The sequence below is a fragment of the Pavona decussata genome, unplaced genomic scaffold (assembly GCF_977016875.1).
Source record: "Pavona decussata unplaced genomic scaffold, jaPavDecu1.1 SCAFFOLD_174, whole genome shotgun sequence".
NCBI classification, from domain to species: domain Eukaryota; kingdom Metazoa; phylum Cnidaria; class Anthozoa; order Scleractinia; family Agariciidae; genus Pavona; species Pavona decussata.
The window spans coordinates 1,842,501-1,866,286 of record NW_028145585.1 but is presented as its reverse complement, the minus strand read 5'-3'; the positions used below and the strand labels follow the sequence as shown (position 1 = coordinate 1,866,286).

Genomic DNA, 23,786 nt, shown 5'->3' with positions numbered 1-23,786 from the left:
ACAGGGAGTTTGTAACTGTAAGCGTGTCTAAGGACTCGTCAACGAGGTTGTGAGCACGTCTTCACTTAACTTGGCTTGTCCCCTAGCCTGCGTAGCTGGCGGTTTTGGTGGGCGGGAAAGCCGGGCCAAAACGAGTGGTGCAGCTGCGGGTGAAATGGGGAGAGAACCGCGACAGTCGCGGCAAAGCCGCATCAACGAGCGGCACTACAGCGAAGCTGCTCGTTGATGCGGCTTTGCCGCGAGGAAACGCCTGCCCAGATTCCAGTCATTTTTGTTTGCCGCCCCCAAAATTTACATATTTGACAACCTGTCGATATCCAATTAACCCAACCAATCAGATGGCAGATGGTAAACTGAAACCTTCTCGGCTGGCTATCAAAACATATCCTGGAAATTCGATGTGTTTTTTCGATGACGGCAAAGGCTGACGCTCTGAAAAAGCCTGTCAAGGGAGAAAAGCTTTCCAGTTCTAAAACAAGTGTCAATGATAACTGTAGATTGTGCTCTTGCCAGCGGTGACAGTATAGCCTCTCATTTTATAATTGTAGGGATAGGATTTTAACCTTTGTATTGCCGGGCCCGGCTAAAAGCTTTTGTGGCAAGATGTTGTGTTTCTTAATTGTCAAGGTTGTTTTTCTCTTGATGCTTTCTCTAGCAAAGTAGCTTCTTTGAAAGCTATGTAATGTGTTAAATTGAGGGCTAAAGGCTGCTGTAGTCACGGCTATGTTTTTATTATCGCTCCGCTCTGCTCTGTAACTGTGAGGTTTGTGTTGCGGGCGGGTAGCTTACTATTTTCCTCCTGTGCTTTGATTACGCTATAGAATTATTAGGCAATTCTTCTGTGTCGCTATGGCCAGGGGCTGCTACAAGTCCTTTGACTGTTCGTTGATTCTGTGGCATTTTAGGCTATGGTCAGGCAAGACCGCGGTTTCGATCCAAATCTTGTGGATTGATCTCTTCAGTTGCCGATTCTTTAGAAATGATAGAGCTCTCGGTATCCTTTCAGAATACGCACTCTTTTTTTTGAAATTTATACCCACGTTTCGGATCAAATATTCTGCTCGATGAAGTTCGCTGTCTTCTTTCAATGCTGCGAGAATGAGGGTTTGTCGTTGAATATTAAGGTTCGATAAAGCTTAAATAATGCTTCTTCTGTCATTTTGCTTTTCGTGATAAAATCCTCAGAGCCGTATAAAACAGAAGTTTCCTATGGGAGATTAATAAAACATTTGATTGACGCTTGTAGAATCTCATCCAATGAAAATGGTCCATACGCCAGCATACGGACTACTCAAAAATGCCCCGAATCTGGGAAGGCGGTTTCTCGTTGCCCTCGCCCCATTTCCCCGCGGCTTCGCCTCCCATAAAAACCACCAGCTACGCAGGCTACTTGTCCCCGAGCAAGTCTTCAGCATGTAAGGGGTGGCCTCTCCTTCCAGCTCCAACGTGTTGGAGAGTTTTGACTTGGCCAGGGAACGATCGCTCTGATCATCTATGACCACATATGCTTTAATCTTGTTTTAGGGGTGGCCATTCACGCAAATAAAGGCTGGGCAGATCTTCGAGCATGACCTTCCTCCGGCTGTATTTCCACACACTTCTGTACAGCTGACTGCAACGTTGGGTGCCTCCCCGCCTTGCTGATGGGAGTCTCCAGGGCGTGCTGGTTCTTTTACGTTTGGTTCTGGCTCGTTGAAGGGTCCTATGTGTAGCACTGCAACATCTTTGTCACTCTGGCATTCGATGCATTTTACCACCATTGTGCAGTCCTTGACCTGGTGGCTGTTTGAGGCAACGCAACGAAAGCAGATTCTATGTTGGTTAACGAGATTTTTTCTTTCGGTCAGGGGCATGGCTCTGAAGACGTGACACTTTCCAAGAGATTGGGATAACTTGTGGATAGCGCACCACCGTATGTTGGCTCTGAGACCCCAGTCTTTAAGGCTGCCAGGCAAGGTGTGAAAGGAGAAGATGCGGTAGGCTTGAGCCTTGGTTGGAGGTTTGGTGTAAGACTTGACTGCATTGCTTCTCTTTTCTGGGTTTTCGATCACCAGATGAGGTTCGTTCTGTTCCCTCGCAACTTTTTAGACGAATGACGCAAACTCGTTAAAGGGAGGGTGATTGACCATGTGCTGAGTCTTGTAGCGATACGCATGCCTTTGCCATCTTCCTTGCAGATCTTCAGGCAGCTTGGCAATCAATGGTCTCAAGAAGGCTAGCTCATCAAGGATTTCAAGGCGTGAAAGTCTACCATCTTGTTTAGTGCACTGTAATTCTAATAGCAGATCCCCCAATTCTAGCAGACCTTTGTTGTCCTTGGCAATCAGTGAGGGAAACGTTGTCAACTTGTTCAGATGTACTTGAGTGATAACAGCAGTTGAGCCAAAATGCTCTCCTAACTTCTTGTAAGATTCTTTAACTCCCGCTGTTGGTTTCATTATGTAAGCATTTCGCAGACGCTGGATGAGCCTTTTAGATTCACTGGTTATGTACTCTATCATGAGGGCTAGTTCTTCTCTTGGACTGATCTTCAACTCTCTTATCATGTTCGTGAAGGCTGCCTTCCAAGTGTTGTAGTTTACGGGACTATTGTCAAATTCCTCTATTTTGCTGGAGATGATCGAGCTCTCTTCGGGCCATGAACTGAATAAAACTTTCCACGCGGTCGCTAGATGTTAGATGTTTGTATTTATATCCAAGTAATATATGCGTTTCATTGTCAGTTTCACTAAGCTTGTTCAGTTACTACTTGCAGTATGTTTGTTAGTCATTAAACAACCGTATTATCATAACTTGTCATTAGACAGTCATCAATGTAGTGGCCATAAAGTTCAGCTATAAACAGCTGTTTGGTTCTGCTATACTGGCTGAAAAATTGATTTTCTACGTACCCTACGAAAAGATTAACATAGCTTTGTCCCATTTTGGTGCCCATCGCTATGCTTATTTCAATTAATCTTTATTTGTAGTCACTCTTGCTCAAAAATAAAATTACAACAAAGAAGATATTAAAAGTAATAATTAGAGTACTGGCTGCCTGCAATAACCATAGGGGCTAGCGGAGCCAGGCAGCCAGTTGACATCAGTATGCCATTGACTTGTCTGTAGTAGTGCTCACCAAATGTGGAAAAATTAAGTGTCAAAGTTAGTTTGGCTAATCGGACTACTTTACCGAAAAAAACAAAGGATAATAAGCTGCTGTGCCGTAAGCTTTCAACTTTTTTACAAGGAGAACCTAACGAGTGGGCACCATACAAACTGGACCACTGAGGAAATAATTACAAGGCTTCTGCTTGAGTAAAACAGAATTTCTAGGCAGCATATTGTATCCTTTTCATGTCCTACATGATTTGTAAAGAAACTGATTATACATTGTAAGTCAGCAAATAACTGCGCGTTTTCACTGGATCCATTTTGAGGCCAACAATATACCAAATGCTACATCGCATAATATAAGAAGCATTGTTCATTAACTGCCAATATTTCCAGGTAAGGTTGCTTATAACTCAAAACTGATAAATAGAGAGAAACCTTTTTTGTTTTCAATATTTTTTAAACATAACCTTTGCCAAATAAGAAACTTTTTCATAAACCCAGTGGCAAGCCAAATATGAAACTCAGTGACTATTCACTGACAGTGAGTGGAATTTAGAATTTTCCTGACTTCGCACAAAATTCCCCGACTATTCCCAGACATTAAAAGAAATGCGTTTCCCTGACTATTCTCGAACCGTGGCAACCCAGAAAATGTTATTTTGGCCACGTCTTTCTTAAATTGAAGTGTTAAAGCTGCGTTCCTCGTTAGATTATGACAAAAACTTACCTGAAATTTCCATGAGAGCCTTTCTGCACATCAAGTAATTTTCGTTTTCTATGATTGTCTTCAATGTAACTGTCTCCAAGTTGAGTTTCCTCCTCATTTCATCAGTCACAAGATACCTTTCAGCCACTTCATCAAGGTAACCACAAAGATAATCACTCCACAGATGTTCAAGGCTCTCTAGGGTAGGGCAGTGCAGTATAATTTCTAAAGAACCCACATTGACAGACACCAAGGCCACTTCGTATACTTTCTTTATATGTTCAATCAATGCTCCCACACGTTCTAGTTCAGCTGTAGAAAGGTTGTGGGATTTTACATAGGCCTGTGTTTGAAGAGCTAAGATTTCATTTACTGTTTTCTGTTGCTCTTCGTTTAGACCTTGGGTGCTGATTACCAGCTTAACAAGAGTGCCTGAAAATAAAGCAGAATTCACATAAAATGTAAAAACCTTCCTTTACGTTTACAGAAACTGTATATGGTTATACTGTTTCTAAACAACAGATTTTCCATTCTGCAAGCTAACTTGGGTAATATAACCTAGTCGTGCGCTTTGTCACAAAATTAAACTATGATTAGTGAGTTGTCTCATCTGAGCTTTGCTGACCTCATGATGCTGGAGAAGCGTGACACTAGTCAGTGTTACAACAGACCCCGGATTCCTAGCAATGTTATTTTGTGTGGATGGAAGACAACCCAAGACCTTGGTTAGGATGTGTTTTGTTGCTTTGGCTCAGATTTGCCAGATGTTTCTATGTTCCTATATAAAACATTGCCTCAAGACTATTTTGCTTTTTTACGCTTTATTGGTCAGGAATAAAAATAAGTGTTCTGTTTTATCATAAAACGAAGGGAAAGGCAGCGGTTTGATCATCAACTGAAGGCAACGTTTCCTAAGCGAATTGAAGACCAACCAAAACAACAAAATGCACTGTAGATTGGTTATGTTATTGCAAGCAATAGCTCCTCCAGTCATACAAGGGAACCCAAATTATACACAAACTCCTCTCACCCAGCCTATCAGGCAAGATGAGACCTTCTCACTACATAGCTTCTGGTCTTTCTTGTTATAACATTCTTAAGCAGTGGTTCAATAGTTACTGTATGTAAAGTATAAAATGGGCTATTCCAAGGAGCTGGTGGTCCATGGACCAGAATTCAGAGAAACCCAAACACTCCCAATAACGACAAAACAATGACAAAAACGGATATAATGAATATAATGATATGATATTTAAATATATATACGCATTATTGACCAAGCCTGAGGTCAAGATTGCTGGATATTGGCCAAGTTCCTTTTTTTGCGTTTTTCGTCGAGGTCCATAAAAACGCGAAAAAAAAGAACGAGGCCAATATCTAGCCATCTTGACCGAACAAGCTTGGTCAATAAAGGATTTATTATATGGTTTATCTTCAAGTTAAACTACAACAACAAAACAAAACAGAACATGAAACTGTTCTGCTCGGAAAGCAATTCTTCGTAGCCGGGCGGTATAAAATTTCTTTTCAGTGCATTTTTGGATTAGCATGTAATCATGGAAAACAACGAATTCTAAATTAACTTAACGCTCTAACTTTATAATAGTAAACAAATATTGAGTACGAAAAATCTAGATTTTCGCAAGTGCGGGAATATTTTAATAGAATCCGGCAAACTCGCCATTTTCAGACGATCGCGCGGTGGCGTAAATAATAAACCCCAGTCTTAAACAATTTTCGACCTCCAATCAATAACTCTTGAATGACACAATACATTTTGAAATTATATGCAAACATAAGCCGAAAAATAGAGCGGGTAAATCAGAAAACTGGGCGAAACTTTGATAAGATTTTGTTGTTTACAACAAGCAAGACGCGGCTAAATTTTGTAAATTAAAAATGTGAGCTTCTTCGGTGAACTTGAGAAAAACACTTTTCTGAACTGCTCTAAACACTTAACGCAACTTTCACTACGCTATGATTTAAATACAGTCATTGCAAACCTTGAGAACTAATCAATTTAGTACTCGACTTGAGACAATACGTTTTACAAATCAATCTATCTACACACAGAGCAACTCACCGATTCATTTCACATCCATTGTAGCTGAAACAAAATTTTCACTACACCAGGATGATTCCTTTCTCTTTCCTTTCCTTTAGGTAAATGTTGAGAGTTTACTGAACATTTTAGTGAGCATTTTCCCCCAGAACAATGAGAAAATCGAAGTAAAGATTGCATTGTTGCTCGGGATTAAACTTTCGATGCCAAGCGGACGGGCAACGGGTAATCCCGAGCGGACAAGATAGCTCCATCTTGCCCGCTCGGGTAGCCAATCACAGCGGAGGATTTGACTCATCTTGCCCGCTCGCGGAGCCAGCCATATAATAAATAATGAATATAATAAATATAACATGCAATGACAAAAACGAATATAAAGGAAATCAGGCTCTGTACCTGGGTCAAAAGTGGATCCTGGAATTCTTGGCTTTCCTTTGTTTTCTTCATCAAGATGCTGTTGTTCCTCTGAAGAAACTTTATCTGGTGTGACTGCAGGTGACTTGAGTTCAACGGGGGAGGCTGCTTTTGGTATTTTTACACCGTCACTAGGACAGCCTGCAAAAACCAACTTATTATACACTCTCTCGCAACATTTTAAGGTCATTTACTCGTATTAAAAATTGAGGCACCGGTGAAAAAGTTAGCCAGACTTCATAATTATATCTACAATATACCTACATATAACAATGCCTTCCAATTTGAATGAAATACTTCAAAGTCCAACATCACATGTAACAATTACCAGTTATCTCCTGTATTTGTGAACGTATAGCTTTTCCTCAAAGAAATGGACGTAAATGGTACCTTTTTAACTTTTACGTGTGCAGAAAGAAAAAATTTTCTTGTTTTAAGACAGACAACATTAGAGTTGCAGTAACTAAGGGTTAATCTCTAGCGTTCCTCTCATATTTATCAAGGGTAAAACTAAGAGCACTCTTAGTAGTTAAAGATTAAAATGTCTTCAACTCCCAAGAGCGCTGTGAAAAAAGAACTGAAATGTTAAGGCAAGACATTGATGAACCACCTGTCTTTCAGTGAACTACTGCTCAGGCTTTATAGTTATAATTTCAATACCCATACTCAGTAAGGATTTCCCACAATCACGACCAAGCAATAAATGACCACAGCTAACACTTTTCCTTATGGAGTGAATTTATGTATGGTCGATACAGCTACAGGGTAATTTTGTGATTGTTGCTCCACATGTACCTATTCAGTACCTGAATTAGCAGTTTATTGCTTTTAAAAGATAGAAGACGGAAAACAAATAAAATAAAGACGGTGTGGGTGAGTGGGTAGGGCCCTAAACTTCAATCTTACAACAAGTCCTACTCTGAACACTACACGTACTTGAGAGTTGTCTCAGGGTACACTGGAGTTCAACTTCTTGGGCGCCCTTGAAAAATAATCAACTGGTCTGCCTCCCACCGGTTAGTATTCACTACCACCATCATCATTATCATCATCAAATTCATCGAAGACGTGGTTATTTGATAGACCCCTTGAATCGCTTTTCACTACTCCTTTCCTGTTGTTCTATTGTTGACGTTGTTTTCTTCTGCTCGTTTCTTTTCGTTCAGCTTACCTACCTTCGTTCAGAGTGTGTCGATGGGTTGTTATCTAGGTACCTTTTAGAAGTGCAATGTAAGTGGCTTTTGTACTGTAATGAAAGCAATGTCAGTTATCAAATTGTATAAAATTTTATTTAGAAAATCATCATCATTATTATCACTATTATTATTATACCTTGAACCATTCCCCGCATCGTTTCGACAAGTGCTTCACACTGATATTTCCAACTGTACTTCTCTGCATAGAATGTCTTAAGTAACTTGATCTCCTCAAGCCGCACAGTGTGTCTGGTGCGCACACCTTCAATTGCCTCTGCCCACTTTGTTGGGTCATCTGAATCAACTATGCAGGATTTACCCAAGGGAATGTTCTCTATTGCTCTAGCAAATCCGGACTTGCTACCAACAAGAATGGGTAAGCCAGCTGAAAGGGCTTCAAGGGCAACCAGACCAAATCCCTCTGATTTGGATGGCATGATAGCAAGATCCACTTCACACAGGAGGTCTTTCATACTTTCCCTGCTTTGCACAAACTTTCTCACAGTCAGCTGCTCTTCAGCAATGCCACATTGGAGAAGTTTTTCTCTTACCATGTCCTGTTTTCTATCAGCCGCACCCACAAAGATAAGATGATAAGGTTTCCTTTTTAGCCGATGATCAGTAAATGATTTGACGGCGATGTTGTATCCTTTTAGCTCAAAGTCCTCCTCGTCACCACGACCACACAACAACACTTTGAATTCAGCATTCTCATTGGGAGATTGCTCCAAATTTCCAAATTCCCTGTCAAAAAGTCCTGGAATAACTGTGAAAATATCCTCATCTCTTGCACATCGCTGCAAATACGAAGAGTAGGCTTCTTCCAGTCTAGGTCCAATAGGCACAACCAGATCAGCAAGTTTGCAGAGATCAACTTCATTTTCATGTTTTCTTTCACCTATTGAAACGGGATCAGAATAGCTTTTGTACTTGCTGAGGTCTTCTGGAGCTGTGTGCACCACCTGGACCCACTTACAATTGGGAAATCGATTAGATTTATCTCTTATGACTTGTCCTTGTCGACCGAGCTTGACACCATGGCCAACAACAACATCCATTGTGAGATCTTTAGGTGGGAAACTCAACCAATCCAAGGGTTCGAAGCCTGGGCACTTGTTTGCGTCAAAAACAGCTACGCCATAACTTTGAGCTTCTCTTTTGTCTTCATATGTGCAAGCACCTTGAGGAACTAGGAAGGAGACTTCCACTTGAGGATGTTGCGACAGGTGAATTGCAAGCTCTCTGTTTAATGTTGACAAGCCACCAGCTGATGAAGTCCACTCACTACCAAGAAGGGTAACTTTCAATTTTGCACTGGTGGCAAAATCTGCTTTTTGTTCAGGAACTTCTTGAGACATGTGTGCAGTGCTGACCTCAGGACAAATCTGCAAAAGACGTTATATTGACCCTCAGAAGGAAACAAATGCATGTACTTCTCAATAATCGTTTGCCTTTCATTTGAATGGCCACACTTAAAAACCACATGCTGGTAAACAAAAATAACCACCAACTTGCATGATAAGCAGCACAACAAGAACTCAAAGTGGCTTGCACTGTCCAATGGTCACAATTTAGTATAAGGTGTCAAGTTTGGAGAATCACAAATTAGAAGAAAACTGATGCTTACAACCTACAACGGCTCCGTAATGTGAAACCTTGTATGGAAGCTCATGAACATCTTAGATCAGTCAACTTAACTGAATTCATAAATACACCAATAACAAGGTGTTAACTGAACACTGAATCCGAATTGCTTCTGGGCAACAGAATTATAACACTTTGCTAACGTTGGACATCATACAGCTTTACTACACAACTCAGGCAGTCAGAGGGCCAATAACTAAAATAAACAAATCAGATTACTCTATTGCCAGTCCAATATTTTCCAGGTTTTGGACCGGGTATTGTCCCAAATGATCCCGCGTTGCGTCCCGCTTTTAACTTTGTCAGACGCTGTTTCTGCTGCTGGCCTTCAATCAGGCAAAGAGAAAGCTTAATGACTGGTTTGCTTCATATCTAAAAAATCACTAGCAAACTACACAAATAGGTTAACATGTATCAAGTAAAGCCATGATTACCTGCGGTGTCCCGCAAGGGTCTGTTCTAGGCCCATTGCTTTTCCTATTATACATCAATAATATGCATCAGTGCTCACACAAGTTCAGATTTTTTTTCTTTTTGCCGATGATACTAATCTCCTCTATGTTGATAAATATTTGAAGACTTACGAAACAGTTGTCAATGCCGAACTAAGAAACCTTTTCGACTGGTTGACTTCCAATAGCCTAACTCTCAACGCCAAAAAATCCAACTTTGTATTGTTTCATCCTTACCTAAAACGGGTTTCCTATTACCCCAATATTAGAATATTTGATAGCGAAAAAAAATGAACAAGTTAGTCTTGATTACAAAGATCATATTAAATATCTTGGCGTCATAATTGATAACAACCTTTCAAGGAAATTCCACATTGATGTTGTCGCCAACAAAATCAGTGAAGTTGTTGGCTTAATTGCTAAATTACGCCACTCCACACCACGATGTATACTGTTAAACATTTATCAGTCGCTTATCCATCCTCATCTAATTTTTAAAAGATTCGCTTCCTGGGGCCAGGCATTGAAGACTTATCTTAATAAAATTCTTTTCTCCAGAAAAGAGCACTTTGCATGATTTATTTTACCGATAGACGTGAACATGCTGTTCCCTTGTTTGCCGATGCGAATATCTTACCTTTGATGTTTCTATACTACGAGTCTGTTTCCAACTTAATGCATGACATTAATAATAGTAACACGCCTATAATCATCCTGAAACTGTTTCGTAAAACCTCCGATATCCATTCATATAACACTCGATCATCCACCTCTAAAAACTTTTACGTCCAAAATTCTAGACTAGCAATACAAAAACGTTCTTTTTCGCGATTTGGCGTAAGACTGTGGAATGAGACACCGCGTCGTATAAGAGATTTACCCAAGAAAGAATTCAAAGGGGAAATTCGCTGGCTTCTCCCCAAATTTTGGTAAATGAAAATGACTATTGAAACGCGTGAAACTTGCACAACTAAAAGATCTTGGAAAGATCTGCACATAGAAGGCATAATATATATCATGCCCCCCTCCTATACAAGACTTGATTTACCACCCCTGCAACTTTTGGAAATTTTTATCTTTGTACTTTTTAGGCCAAGTTAATATCTGACAGCAACCAATGCACTCAGAGAGCTGCAAATTAAGCTATAGTTTAGGGTCATACCCAATCTGTACAAGGAATGTTCAGCACATTTTTAAACGTTTTTATTTTTTCATTTTAGGCACTTGTCAATTCAAACTGTGACCTCCTCCATTTCTTTTGGTGTGATTTATAGCATACCCCAGAAAATACCTTTCAAATGGTATATCACATGGGATAGTACAGTACCTCTTCCAGACCTCTATTTTCATTGGTCTTCTAGTACAGTAGCTCCCATTGTTTTCTGTGGGGAATCTATTGTTCCCAACCAATGACCTATTGTTTCGTTCTCCAATCACAGACCTCGTCTGGATAGCTACTGTCTTTCTCATCACATGTGGTCTCCTGGTTCATAGCTACCGATTTAGAAAAATGTGGCATTTCCCTCGGGGCTTAAAGGGTTAAGAAGTAGAAATAACATTCAAGTGTGCTAAAAACTAGATATAATTTTTGCTTTTAAATTTCCCGGTCGCGGCCATCCTGGATTTCATGACGTAATTGCGTTGCTCTGTTGTTTCACACAAAAGAACTTCTGCTTACTAACAACAGCGGCAACAAAATGACATCATATAATCCAAAATGGTGGCGCCCCGGAATTTTAAAAGCAAAAATAGGCGTCAAACATATCTAATTTTAAGCACACTTGAATGTTATTTCTACTTCTTAAACTAAAATTTAGAACTTAGACACAATAGGCCATTTTACAGTTGTGTGCTTATAATTAGTGACCTGGCCTTGGACTGGAAGCCAGGCTGGGGTTGACCTTGTTTTGATACAAATCTCATTGCTTTTCATATGTAAATGAAAACAAGTTAGCATAAGAACAAAATGATCTACATACGAAAAACAGTGAGGTTTGTATCAAAACAAGGTCAACCCCAGCCTCGCTTACAATCCAAGGCCAGGTCACTTAACACTGCACAACTGTAAAATGGTCTTTTTACTGTCCTTTTGTTTTCGGAGCAGATCGACGTTCCTTTTAAGAATTTTGCCCTGTAATTGACCAACTGATGAAGCCAACATTTCATTTTTCACATTTATGAGTGAAAAAAATGAAGCATAATGCCACTAAATATACCCTAAAAGCTCTGTAAACCCCTTCTGGATGTCTGGGTTGAGAAATGATTCCGAAAGTTGGGCAAGTAACCATCAAGTAACCATAAAAAAAACAATAACCTCAAAGGGTTTATCAGTGGCAGTTGGATCCCTGTACTGCCAGGTAAACAAATGTAAGCAATGTATGATCCTTTATGCAATAACTAGTGTGACTGTATGGCACAATAATAATTGCGTAATGAGATGACATCATAAATATATATGCTTAAAAGAGTTGACCTAGCTGTTCCAACATCAAGTGTAATAAAGCTGATTGCACAACTTTATGAATTTTAATGATCGATTATGAGAGCAAAATGCTCTTCCTTTTTGAAGTTCTCATTATCCAATTGTCTTTCATAATGGCTTAATTTGAAGTGAATAACATAAATTTTGAAGGCCAGGCATATCACATTTGGGAATATTAACTCAAACAGTATTTTGCAAGCCTTCACATGGTGAAAATGCATGTATATGCACAGACATTTGGTCTACAGATGTATCTGTACTGAAAACCAAACAGTTTTCCAAAAGTAAATTAAGCGTTTCAAGGAAAACTGCTGAAGCTTCAAACTACAGTTAATATCCAAGAACAAAACAATATTTGCTCGCATATAAAGGCTGTTGGCTTATTATCCTTCAAATATTTTTGATGACAGCTTGCATAGAATGTTGATTAACACATTAACACACACACACAGACACACAGTGTTGACTTAATTTCAGTTTTTTCAGGCACTACTTTCGACAAGTACACACATGATGACTTTGTGTGTTCCAATGGCAAACCTGCTCTGCCTTTAGTTAATTAATCTGTCCTGAAAATTTTAAACAAATTCTCTCCTGGCATTGAAGTGACTCAAGTTTTGAAAACTTTGCGGGGACTTATCACTTGGGAAATGCATGTATTAATAATTCCTTGCGAAGCGAGGTTAATAAATTTGTCGCGAATTCGAGCGAAAAATATATTTATATACATGTAATGTATGTATGTATGTTTGTATATATATTTCGTTGAAGGTGTCCGCAATGTTGCCTAGCAACAGTGAAAAACAAAGTATGGATGACGTCAGGCTGTCTGGCGTCGTCTGGAGCAAAATTTGCATACACCGGGAAAGTTTGCGTGCTGTATCAATTTTCAACTGCAATGTTCATTAATATTCACTGGATACAGAACTATCTCTCCAGAATCTTTTCCCTTTCTTCCAGAAATCTTTTTTGTGAAAGATTGCATTGAAGAAATTACACGTTTGGTGGCCGCGGTAAAATAATTTTACGTGGGGAATAAATTTATCGAACATGACAGCCCTGCACACCCGTTGTACATTTCATCGCGTCGGAAATAGATTTTTAACCGCAAACTAGCCTGTGGAACTACGAAAAGACCATGCTCATCAAAATGGTTATGTTCAGAAACCTTTTAATCTCCTCATTTGATGCTACAATACGAGTAAAGAGGGCTTTCCACCCAGCCCCGGCTTCGCGAGGTTTTGCGAGTCACGTATTTCTAGTTATGTACATATTGACTAAGTGGGAGGGTCCACCTGGAATATATCTGGCCTAAGGCCAGGGTGTATGGCAACCTCGTTCCCAGGGTCTCTCCTCTTTTCGGTCCCAAGGAGCGGCAACAGGAGAAACCCAGGTAACAAAGTTGGGTGTATGGACCAATCCCAGTAAGGCATCAGTGAGGCCATGACTGAGAGCCAAATTTTCCTGTCTGGCCTAGTGGTGGTTGGACAGTCACTTAGTAAAGCACGCTGGGGCGAGTTGTCGGTTCTAACTCAGTCGCAACAAACCTTCATATTGTACGGATTTAAGGAATGACAAATTTTAAGTTCAAAAAGGCAGAAAATCAACATGTATATGGTAATTTAATGGATTACTTTTCACCAGTCGCCAGTTTCTTATATTCATTTGACTGACTGATCTAACATTACACGCCAATCCTATGTTACACAGCACCTTGTATGGGGAACAGGCCCTGCATGAATGCATGCTCCCTCTTTTTATTAAAAGAAAATAAAATGCCTTTTAATACAAAGATCAACTAATACAAAACATGCAATGTTATGGAGATTATATGCATTTAATAGTACCTTCAGACATAGAGAGTATGAAAGCCAAATAGTAAAGGTACTAAGCAAAAAGATTAATTTTATAATCAGACTGAAATGAACAACAAAATTATTAAGATTAAGTGGAGATAGCCACTCAAAGTTATTGTCAATTTCTATATTTCTCAGAAACCATGATGATACAGAATATAAAAATATTCACTTCCAAAAACCCCCCCCCGCCCCCCCCCCCCCCCCCACTGCCTCTGGCCTGACCTGACTCAGAACAAATGGACGGTAAATAGACCATTTTACAGTTGTGTGTTAAGTGACCTGGCCTTGCAATTGGATTGTAAGCTAGGCTGGGGGTGACCTTGTTTTGATACAAACCTCACTGCTTTTCATATGTAGATCAGGTTGTTCTTATGCTAACTAGGTTTCATATCCGGTATGACCATGGAATTTAAAACTGTTTATCCTTGACTAATAAAGGCTACGACTATGACAACTGGCTCTGAATTTAAGTCAAAATCCAGATTACATGTAGTCAGTCACTGCTAGAAGGGCTGTATGGCTTTTTCCAGCCCCGCTTGTGCTAAATTGTGTACAAGCGTCATACAGGAATTTTTTCAATAATAATTTTGCATTTGAAAGTGCACAGTGGGATGTATGGGTTCGTATGATAATATCTGATATTTTCCAGTTGGGGCAAATGGTTAGTTCTGTGTCGTGTGATGCAGTCTGCCTAATCACTGGTAAGCACAAATGTTTGATAAATGATTATTAAATAAAATCAGATTTGTCACAGTTTCAGATCATTGGTAATAACGGTAATAGGACTTCAAGCAGTTTAAAACCTGGGTTTGAAAGGTGTTCAGAAATTATGAATGATCCCCTTTCTTCAGTTTGTCTGCCTAGAACAGGATGAAATTTTCCCTGAATATAAAACTCAATGTTTTCTTTTTCCTTAATGTATAATTTTGATCACGTGACCAAAAAAATTAAATTTTTGTTTAAATCGGCAATACAGCGGCAAATTTTCTTTATGTAGATAACTGAATTAGTATTTCTAAAGCAGAACATTCTACATAATTTTGGAATGACTGTCCTCAAGTTTTAAATAGGAGAAATTAACAATCAAAGGTTGACTAAGAAATGACCTTTGTCCTGACAATTTTTTTTCTATAGAATAATGGATGATCATTCCAGACGTGAAGGGATGGAGATATTTAACCTTTATTTAAGAAACGTGTTCATGTTTGATATTTTCTCTTAAAACCGTCGCCTACCTATCAAGTCTTTGCTTTCTTAACTTCACACCACGATCACGACATGTCATGTGATCTATAGCTGTATTAGCATTACTTATTGCGCTTAGAAATTTTAAGAATGATAAGACCTTTTTATCTGCCAAAATAAGTTCAGCGCCATTCAATTTGTTAAAGTTATCTCGAATAAACCATTTTTCTTCTTAAAAGCTCTAATAACCCAGGCCTTAAAGTGCTTGAGTGAGTGAAGTCCAATTTGGTCTGTAATCATACAAGTGATTAATAAAGTGGTTATCAGATGACCACTCAGCAGAAATCTGCTTTGTCAATCACGAGTATAATTACAGACAGAATTGGAAAAAACACGAAGTCCTGTTACCTGCAATTAATGATAATTAACTCCAACAAAATTTGACAAAAAATATTAAAAGTCAACAGTTTAACTTTTTGGTGATCAACTACTGTAAATAGAAGACAACATTTGAGTTAAGTTTTGAGATCAATTAAAATACAGCACAAGTAAATTACATGTACCCGTACTGGCCAATTAATGCTCCAATAGGGCCTACTGACAACCAATCAGATTTGAGAATTTTGTTATAGTTATTATTAATATTGGGCATATGGTATATCATGTGACCAACTGCAATCAAGCAAAAACTACTCGATTGGTTATAAAAGCTGCTTGCTTGCTTAATATCAATTATTATAACCACTGAAGCCTGGTTCACACTAGTGACATAACGACAGAAGTGTACGTGAGCTGGTGATGCAAAATATGCAAATAAATATTTATGTCAATGTGTCTTATATCACAAGTTTGAAAAACATAACATGATGACATAAGCATAACCAAGATGACACACCAAAAATACTGATATTTTCTTTTTGTCATTGCGTGATTATGTTGCCAGTGTGCACCCTAGGCCTTACAGTATAATAATGACTGATTCATCACTTAATAAAAACATTTGTTGATGTTGTAAAGCTTAATATAAAGCTTGTTGTTAAAAAAGGCTTTGATGATAAGTTAAACTTGTTAAAACGTAGCAAATTTCTTCCAAAGAATAGGTTAGTAGACTTGTATTTTAGAGTTATTATGCCGTCGATTGTATATGGTATAATCAGTATGGGGAGGCCTCACAAATAAGGAAGGTTTTAAGGCATTTATAGAAGCATTGCATTGTAGAACTGCGAGAATTATCTTTGAGCTACCTTGGGAGATATCTAATGCAGATGTTATGAAAAAGGCTAATTGGTCTTCTTTAGCCTTAATTATGTATAAAATTAGCTTAGCTAAGCTTATGTATAAAATCCACAATAACCTGACTCTAGACGCTATGTCAGCTATAATATTAAGAACAATGATAACATCAAGCGATACATCAACTTAGGAAGAAACTGAAAATTGATGTCCCTCGTTTTAACACCAACTACATGAGGAACTCTGTAGCTCATAGAGGAGCAATAGTTTGGAACACGTTGGTTCCTCAACTCAATGAAGATATAGACAATGTTAAGAAATATGCGATTATGGCAAGACGGCCAAAGACTCTGCTACACCTTGATTTCGACTATATCTCCCCTCAAACATTAACCAGAAGGGAGGAAGATTTTAAGTATAATTAGTGTTAATAATTAGTCGATACTAGAGTACCACCTTGTACTTTGTAATTAGAATTTTAAGCTTTTATCGTTTTAGACTTGTATGTAGTAAGTAGCTACATGATTTTAGCTGGTGTATATCCTATTTATTTTCTAATTCATTGGTTATCTTATTTAATTATTCAGACACGACCCCACAAGCGAAGCGTCGCTGTAATACTTATCGTGTATAAATAAAGATTATTGATTGATTGATTGATTGATTATAGTTTTTAATACAAAACAATAAGCTATATTGAGTTTACTTTTCATGTGTAGTTATTTGCTGATAATTTTAGCTGGTGTATATCCTATTTATTTCCTACTTCATTAGTTATCTTATTTAATTATTTAGACACGACGTTAAGACGAAGAGGTGGACGACTAAATCGTGAGTAGAAAACACTAAAGTTCCTGCTCTCGCTGTACTCTTTGAGGAGTTTACTCGTAGCACGAGTCAAGCTCAAGCCCGGGTCAAGTTTGAGTCACGAGCCAAGTTCGAGTCAGAGTCCAACTTTTATTTTTCTTTTTTTTTCCCTTCTTCTTATATCTTCTTGTTGTTATTCTCTTGTATATAATGATGTGCTAGTGGTACACGGAAAAAATTAACTTTCAGGTTGCAACATTTTTCGTTATCGATCGCTAGAGCCATTACCGATGTGACTACAGTGGAAAGATATACTACATCCGTTTACGTTCATAAATTACCTAGGAAGATTAAGACCTGTAGCTGCATACACCTGAAGCAGAGATCCCATTTCCACGACTGAGAAAACGGACGGTGATGAAGCAGATGAAGTGTTATGTACCTGTCTGACTGACAAGCGCCATTTTGTTGCGTCCACAGGACACCCAAGATAACTTAGAATGGAATCTTTACCCTTTGCGGGCAAATATATAAAAAAAATGTAGACGGCCACGGGAATTTTTTATTTTCCCAACAAATGGGTTTCACAAGGCATAGTGACTGAGGCTTTAGTCAACAACAACATTGAACAAACACTTTCAGAGAAATTATAGCTGGCGAGAATGAATGAGGACTGTGGTTAATTTGCTACCAACAATGAATTCTCGCGATCGCGTTGACAATAATATCTCGCTCATGTTTAATGCTTCGAACATCAGTTGGCACATCATTATGAAAGCAAAAATCACAATCACAGCCCTTGATAAAGACAAAGTCGAAGCAAAAGGGAAAAGAAAACAGAAGAAACGGAACCTGACTCGAACTTGACTCGTGACTCGAACTTGACTCGGGCTCGAACTTGACTCGTACAATGAACAAACTCTGTTTTGAGTCGTGGTAATTTTCATTCGTCTCTAATATGGCGATTATGACTCGTATGCTGATAGATGAAAGGTTCATTTTATGTTAACGAGATTTTAAATGGCAATGAAATCTGCAGTACTTAAGAATCTAACGAATTACTCACGACACGGTGATTGCAAGCGAATAAAGCAAATGGGCTTAATTCAAGCTAAAGAATTAAGACGATCTAATCTTCAACTTACTATGTTGTCAGGGTGCTACGTACGATCCTTGAACTTGAAACGTGCTTCTGAGTCAGACAAAATCTTTTCTGTCAAGTGTTTGTCGTCTCCTCGGGGGCGGTCTTTCCTAGAGAAGGAAGCAATGTTAAACAATAAGTGTCTCTTTTAATCCTGCTAAACCGGAAGTGAATCGAAGGAGCGAATGCCAATTCGGCGTAAGCCTGGCGAAAGTACCAAGTACATTTAATGTAACTTACTGAAATTAAGCAAAGCAAAGATTTGCAGTTCTAAATCTTTGTCCTGCAGACAGCAGCAGTCCTTTTTAACTTGTAACTGGACGGCAATTGTCCTCGTATGCACGTTTAATCGATCAGCAAATTTCTGAGTAGGCTTTCTACAACCGACCGTGCGATATCCTCTTCCATGTATTAATTGGTATTTTCTCAAACGGTATACTCCCAGTTCAACCAATTTTCCTTTCGGCTGGATTTACTGACTGTTTCATTCTCTTCTCCGGCCAGATCCGCCGCTCAAATCATGTCTTATAGCTTTTTATCCATTCTCATTAGAGGCTATTCATCTGGCCGGGTGTATCTGAGAAGTGTCACGCGAAGCTTCCCGGGGGTCCTCGGGGCCTCTCAGTAGTGAGGACCTGGGAACGAATAGGTGGTTGGCCGGCTGAAAAGACTCTGGGCATGGGGACGACAAGGAGACCGACCGGCCTTTTATTGTTAATGTTGTACTCTTTCATCTTCACGCATGTAAGCACATGCAATTGTCAATATTAATTACATATAGAGGTTCGGTCCCAGGGAACTTTGTAACTGCTACAAATTACAAATATACATCCAACTCTCTCCTAATGAATTAAAACGGGCTCCTTCAGTTTTTTTGCCTCTTACCGTAAATTACTTACCTACTTCAGTACTTACTTATCGTCTTGGTGCCCCTGCACTTTCTACACTTTCTGTGCATGCACTTTCTGTAGAAAGCATCCAGTTGGTTCCTTTCTGCAGCTGCGGTTCTCCACATCTTTGCCCCATACAGTAACTAATGCAGTCATTATACTGCAACAATACGTATATACTGAAATACTCCGTTTAAAAGGGACGCCTCTCTAAAAGAGATAGTTGTTACCGTCTGTAAAGAGAGTTAACTGTATTGTTCTTTTTCTAGCATTAACATGTCTCTGTCATTTTTGTGAGTGCTTACTGATGAGTAAGCAAATTCTCAACCTTGTTCCCAAGGAGAGACCCTGGGAACAAGGTCGGTATATGCTGCGACCTTGCATGTCCTAATGATAACCTTAGCTGGTGTAAGAACTGTACGGATTTATTATATAGCTGAGCTGGTATGGGCCGAAAAGGAGCATTCTGATTGGCTCCCTGAGCGGTCCAAATTTTCCATTACGGACCGCTAAGATGGACCCCTTGCGTTAAAACGAACGTCGGAAAGGAGCCAAGCGTTTCAATTATGACAAAGACAAAGCAAAAATGTTTTAAATTAAGCTCTTATGAAGTTTGAACTGTTCAAACCGTCATGTCGGAGTTTTCACTTTCTTTGGCCCAGCCTGAACATAAACAAGTTTTACTTAGGCTAGAAAATAACAGGCGGGAAAGCTTATTTTTTAAAACCTTATTGAACTAGCTTGTTTGGTCCGCTGTCAGTATTGGGAAAATGCTGGTCTCGTCCTTTTTTGCAAGTTTATGCACCTCGCCCTCGGATCGATCCATAAACTTGCAAAACAAACCAATATTTCCCCAATACAGACCTCACGCTAGTTCAATAACACATATATCTTGAGCTTGAAACAGTTGCCTTCATTGCTAGTTGGTGCTATTGTGAAACAATTTTGTGAAACCAGTTTAGAAGATCCTCAACTTGAGAGTAACAGTTCTAGTAAATAAAATAAAAGAAGTGTTGACCGTATGAAAAACTGAGTGAAAAGGAATATTCAGTAATGGATTAAGAGGCAAAATGCACTGTACTATGAGTCTCTCCAGAGTGAGATTATTATTGAAATGTTCTTATGTGGGTACGGGTATCTCTAAAAGAGCTAAAACACGGACCCAGACGCGTGCAAACGGCGGATGGCGGATGACAAACAAATATAGTCACGGGAAAAAATTCGGATGAAAAAAAAAAAACAATTAACTAAAAAAAGTGTCAAGCCTGTGCGACTTCCTCGAGGGTGATTCAGCGTTTTTAAATTTAGAAAGTATGTCTTTCAGAGCTAATTTCAGCCCTGCGTTTCTCCAGTGTATTACGTAAGGACCATGTACCTCCTCCCTCTCCCCCCTTTCCATACCTCACCAACTCCCTGCAGTAGTAACGATTTCGTTTTTCCAAACCCCTGGGATTGAATGCTTTTGAAACAATTCCCGATCTCTGGGTACATAAGCCAGTTTACTTTGGGTTTCGGTCCGGGGTGGGCCAGGGCAGGTTTGTTTATGGAGAAACATCGTAACTGTCGACAGCTAATATGATAGGCTGGCGGAGATCAGTAAAAGAAAACATTTGAGCCTAAGCAGGTTACATAACAGACATAACAAAGTCCGCTCGTCAGTTGAGCATCTAAGGTCATCCAGACTGCTCCTATTTCAAAGTCTTTAAAAACGTTGAGACAAGCAACTAACATTGTTTGCTACTGAACAAGTTGCTACAAACCTCAGAGCAGACAAAATTATGATGGGCTCTCCAGAAGAGAAGACGAAAGTCTTGGTCAACCCATCGGCTCGTGATGGTCTATATGGATCTGTCGACCCCAGCCATCGACAGAATTTCAAAGTTTACAAGCGAAGGTGGTACATCCTTCTTGTATTTTTCATATGTTCTGCCCTAAATGGCATGAAATGGAACACATGGGGTCCAATTCAAGGTACCGCACAAGTTGCGTTTGGCTGGAGTAAGACAACCGTAACCTTGTTAGCGGCCTGGGGGCCAGTGGCATTCATCGTCGTGTTTTTGCCGGTGTCGTGGTTGATGGACACCAAAGGTAAGAAACTTGAGGTTGCAAAGAGCTAGAATTCCTTACTATTTCCATGTTGATAAGGATTTGTTGGGAAATTTCAGTGATATCCAGGATTTCAAATTGAAATTTCCCTGGTTGGTAATTGCGTGACCTCATGTGATAGTCATGTTTGCAATCATCCAGGGATTGAGGTCACGAACCAACTGATTACCCTGATTAAATACAGTGGAGTCCTGCTTTACGGACACTCACTCACTATGTACAGCTTTGTTTGTCCCGACGAAAAACATATATTTTCCCGGTTAATACGGACAATGGACACTTTTCTGGGTACCGAGTTCCCGGGGGAGTACTCCTCGAACGTTTTCATAACACTTCATAAATTGTCTAATATTCAGACCGTCTATTCACACAGTGCAAAGCAACGTCACACACTATTCTAAAGTGGATACCCGATAACAGGAAAGGGACCGGGGTCTCACAACTAGTAACATTCGCCTTGCACGTGTAGACAATAATGTGTGATGGTCATACGTATATGACGTGATAGCAAAAATATGTGGTTGATACTCAAAAGATGTTTCTCAACCAATCAGCTTGAAACAAGTAGCTATACATGTACCTAGTTACCCGACCACCTTCAAATTGAAAATCGCTGAAAGTGTTTCCCTGGTTGGTAATTGCGTGACCTCATGTGATAATCATGTTTGCAATCATGCAGGGATTGAAGTCACAAACCAACTGATTACCCTGATTAAATATAGTGAAGCCCTGCTTTACGGACACTCACTCACCATGGACAGCTTTGTTTGTCCCGACGAAAAACATATATTTTCCCGGTTAATATGGACAATGGACACTTTTCTGAGTGCCCGGGGGAGTACTCCTCGAACGTTAATTTATATTTTATGTTTTTTTTGTATATCTACTTTAATATTGTGTATTCTATGTTAAGTAATGACCTTAGGGTTCCTATTGATAGCAGAGATGCTTTGTAAGCTCCCTGAAGGGACAATCCTAAGGTCTTATCTATTTATTTTTACTTTTAAATAAAGGTGTCAATCAGTCAATCAATCATAACACTTCATAAATTGTCTAATATTCAGACCGTCTATCCACACAAACTGAAATGTCAGTGCAAAGCAATGTCACACACTATTCTAAAGTGGATACCCGATAACACGAAAGGGACCGGGGTCTCGTAACTAATAACATTCACCTTGCACGTGTAGACAATAATGTGTGATGGTCATACGTATATGACGTGAGAGCAAAAATATGTGGTTGATACTCAAAAGACGTTTCTCAACCATTCAGCTTAAAACAAGTAGCTATACAGTTAACCGACCACCTTCAAATAAGCGCCCAGCTCCCATGCAGTTGGCTTAATAGCTCAGTTGGTGCAGTTAAAGTCTGAAATGTTAATAAACGCCCACCCCCACCTAACCTCCCGCGCAGTCATTTTAAGGGAATCGTAGTACCTCCCCCCTCCCCCAGTAAGACGAGTCCCCTAAAAATGACTGCGTGGGAGGCCAACCCCCACCCCCTAGCTCTCCCTACAAAAAACTTTCTGTGCTAGCCCAGCGTGAAGTGAGACGAGCGTCAGTTGTGTTCCAAGATTGTTTTTAGATAAGGTAGTCAGTGAACCTTTATATGACCTTATATGGTTTATGGCTTCTTCTTGTTAGCTTTTGCACTTTGTTTTGTCTTGTTAAAGCGAAATATCCCTTGTTTTGTTCAGTTCTCTACAAATGTCCTCGCTTAGTGAAAATGTTAAAAAAAAAATAAGCGCCCACCTAGCTTGAATAAGCGCCCACCCTCATGGGCCCAAAATTAAATAAGCGCCAAGGGCGGTTAATCGAATAAATACGGTAGTTGGGCCTTTCCTGGAAAACCATAGCATTTATAAATGATGAATCAGAGCCCTACAGTAAATGTTTATAAAGTGATTAAAGGGCGTTAGCCCTGGTAAGAAGAGGGAGATCGCACAAGGCAAAGAAAAAAATCTCCGACCTTGGCGGGATTCGAACCCACGACCTCCGTTTTTGATCGTCCGTTGCTCTACCGACTGAACGAGGCCAGACGGGACGAGGCCAGACGGGAGTGTGTAAAAATTGTCCCTTCGCCATTTTAACCCTTAGGGTTCGTGACGTTGTCTTTGTTGCTCCGATCGCGGCTTGCTGTGTTCGCGTAGCATAATCTTTATCCACGAGTGAAAAGGCCACAACCTATAAAGTTTTTTCTGATAACTTTGGACAGACGGATTCGGTTTCACGATTTCATTTTTTTGGATTTGTGTTTGCCTGCGACTGTTAATCCGCGACCCAATACATAGCCGGAGGGGGAAATACTAGAATCGTGAGTTAAAATCAACGGACCAGTTATTTAAACAGAGTCGAACTTAGGCCGCGGCTTAAAGCCAATCAGTGGGCCTCCAAATCTGTTTATAAGTGGTTTATTTTTAGTAGATAAATAGTTTTCTAGTCTGGGATGCAAGCCTTCTTGTTACCATCAGCTGCAGTCAATGTTTAGACATGACTGTTGGGAAAATTGAA

The 23,786-nt window shown here is 39.6% G+C and overlaps 2 protein-coding genes across 2 annotated transcripts in view; one reads left to right on the top strand and one right to left on the bottom strand.

Moving 5' to 3' along the window:
* The window catches only part of LOC146463933 (uncharacterized), a 38,543-nt gene extending 19,499 nt beyond the window's left edge, over positions 1 to 19,044 (bottom strand). The window contains 5 exon segments of the mRNA XM_085084018.1: positions 3,824 to 4,234; positions 6,261 to 6,419; positions 7,611 to 8,859; positions 18,282 to 18,387; positions 18,518 to 19,044. Coding sequence (XP_084940144.1) covers positions 3,824 to 4,234; positions 6,261 to 6,419; positions 7,611 to 8,832 — 1,792 coding nt within the window. The 5' untranslated portion in view covers positions 8,833 to 8,859; positions 18,282 to 18,387; positions 18,518 to 19,044.
* A 1,459-nt stretch (positions 19,045 to 20,503) lies between these two features.
* LOC146463932 (solute carrier family 49 member 4 homolog) overlaps positions 20,504 to 23,786 on the top strand; it is a 7,630-nt gene continuing 4,347 nt past the window's right edge. Inside the window, exon 1 of the mRNA XM_085083927.1 lies at positions 20,504 to 21,255. Within this exon, the coding sequence (XP_084940053.1) occupies positions 20,946 to 21,255 (310 nt within the window). The 5' untranslated portion in view covers positions 20,504 to 20,945. The remainder of the gene's footprint in view (positions 21,256 to 23,786) is intronic.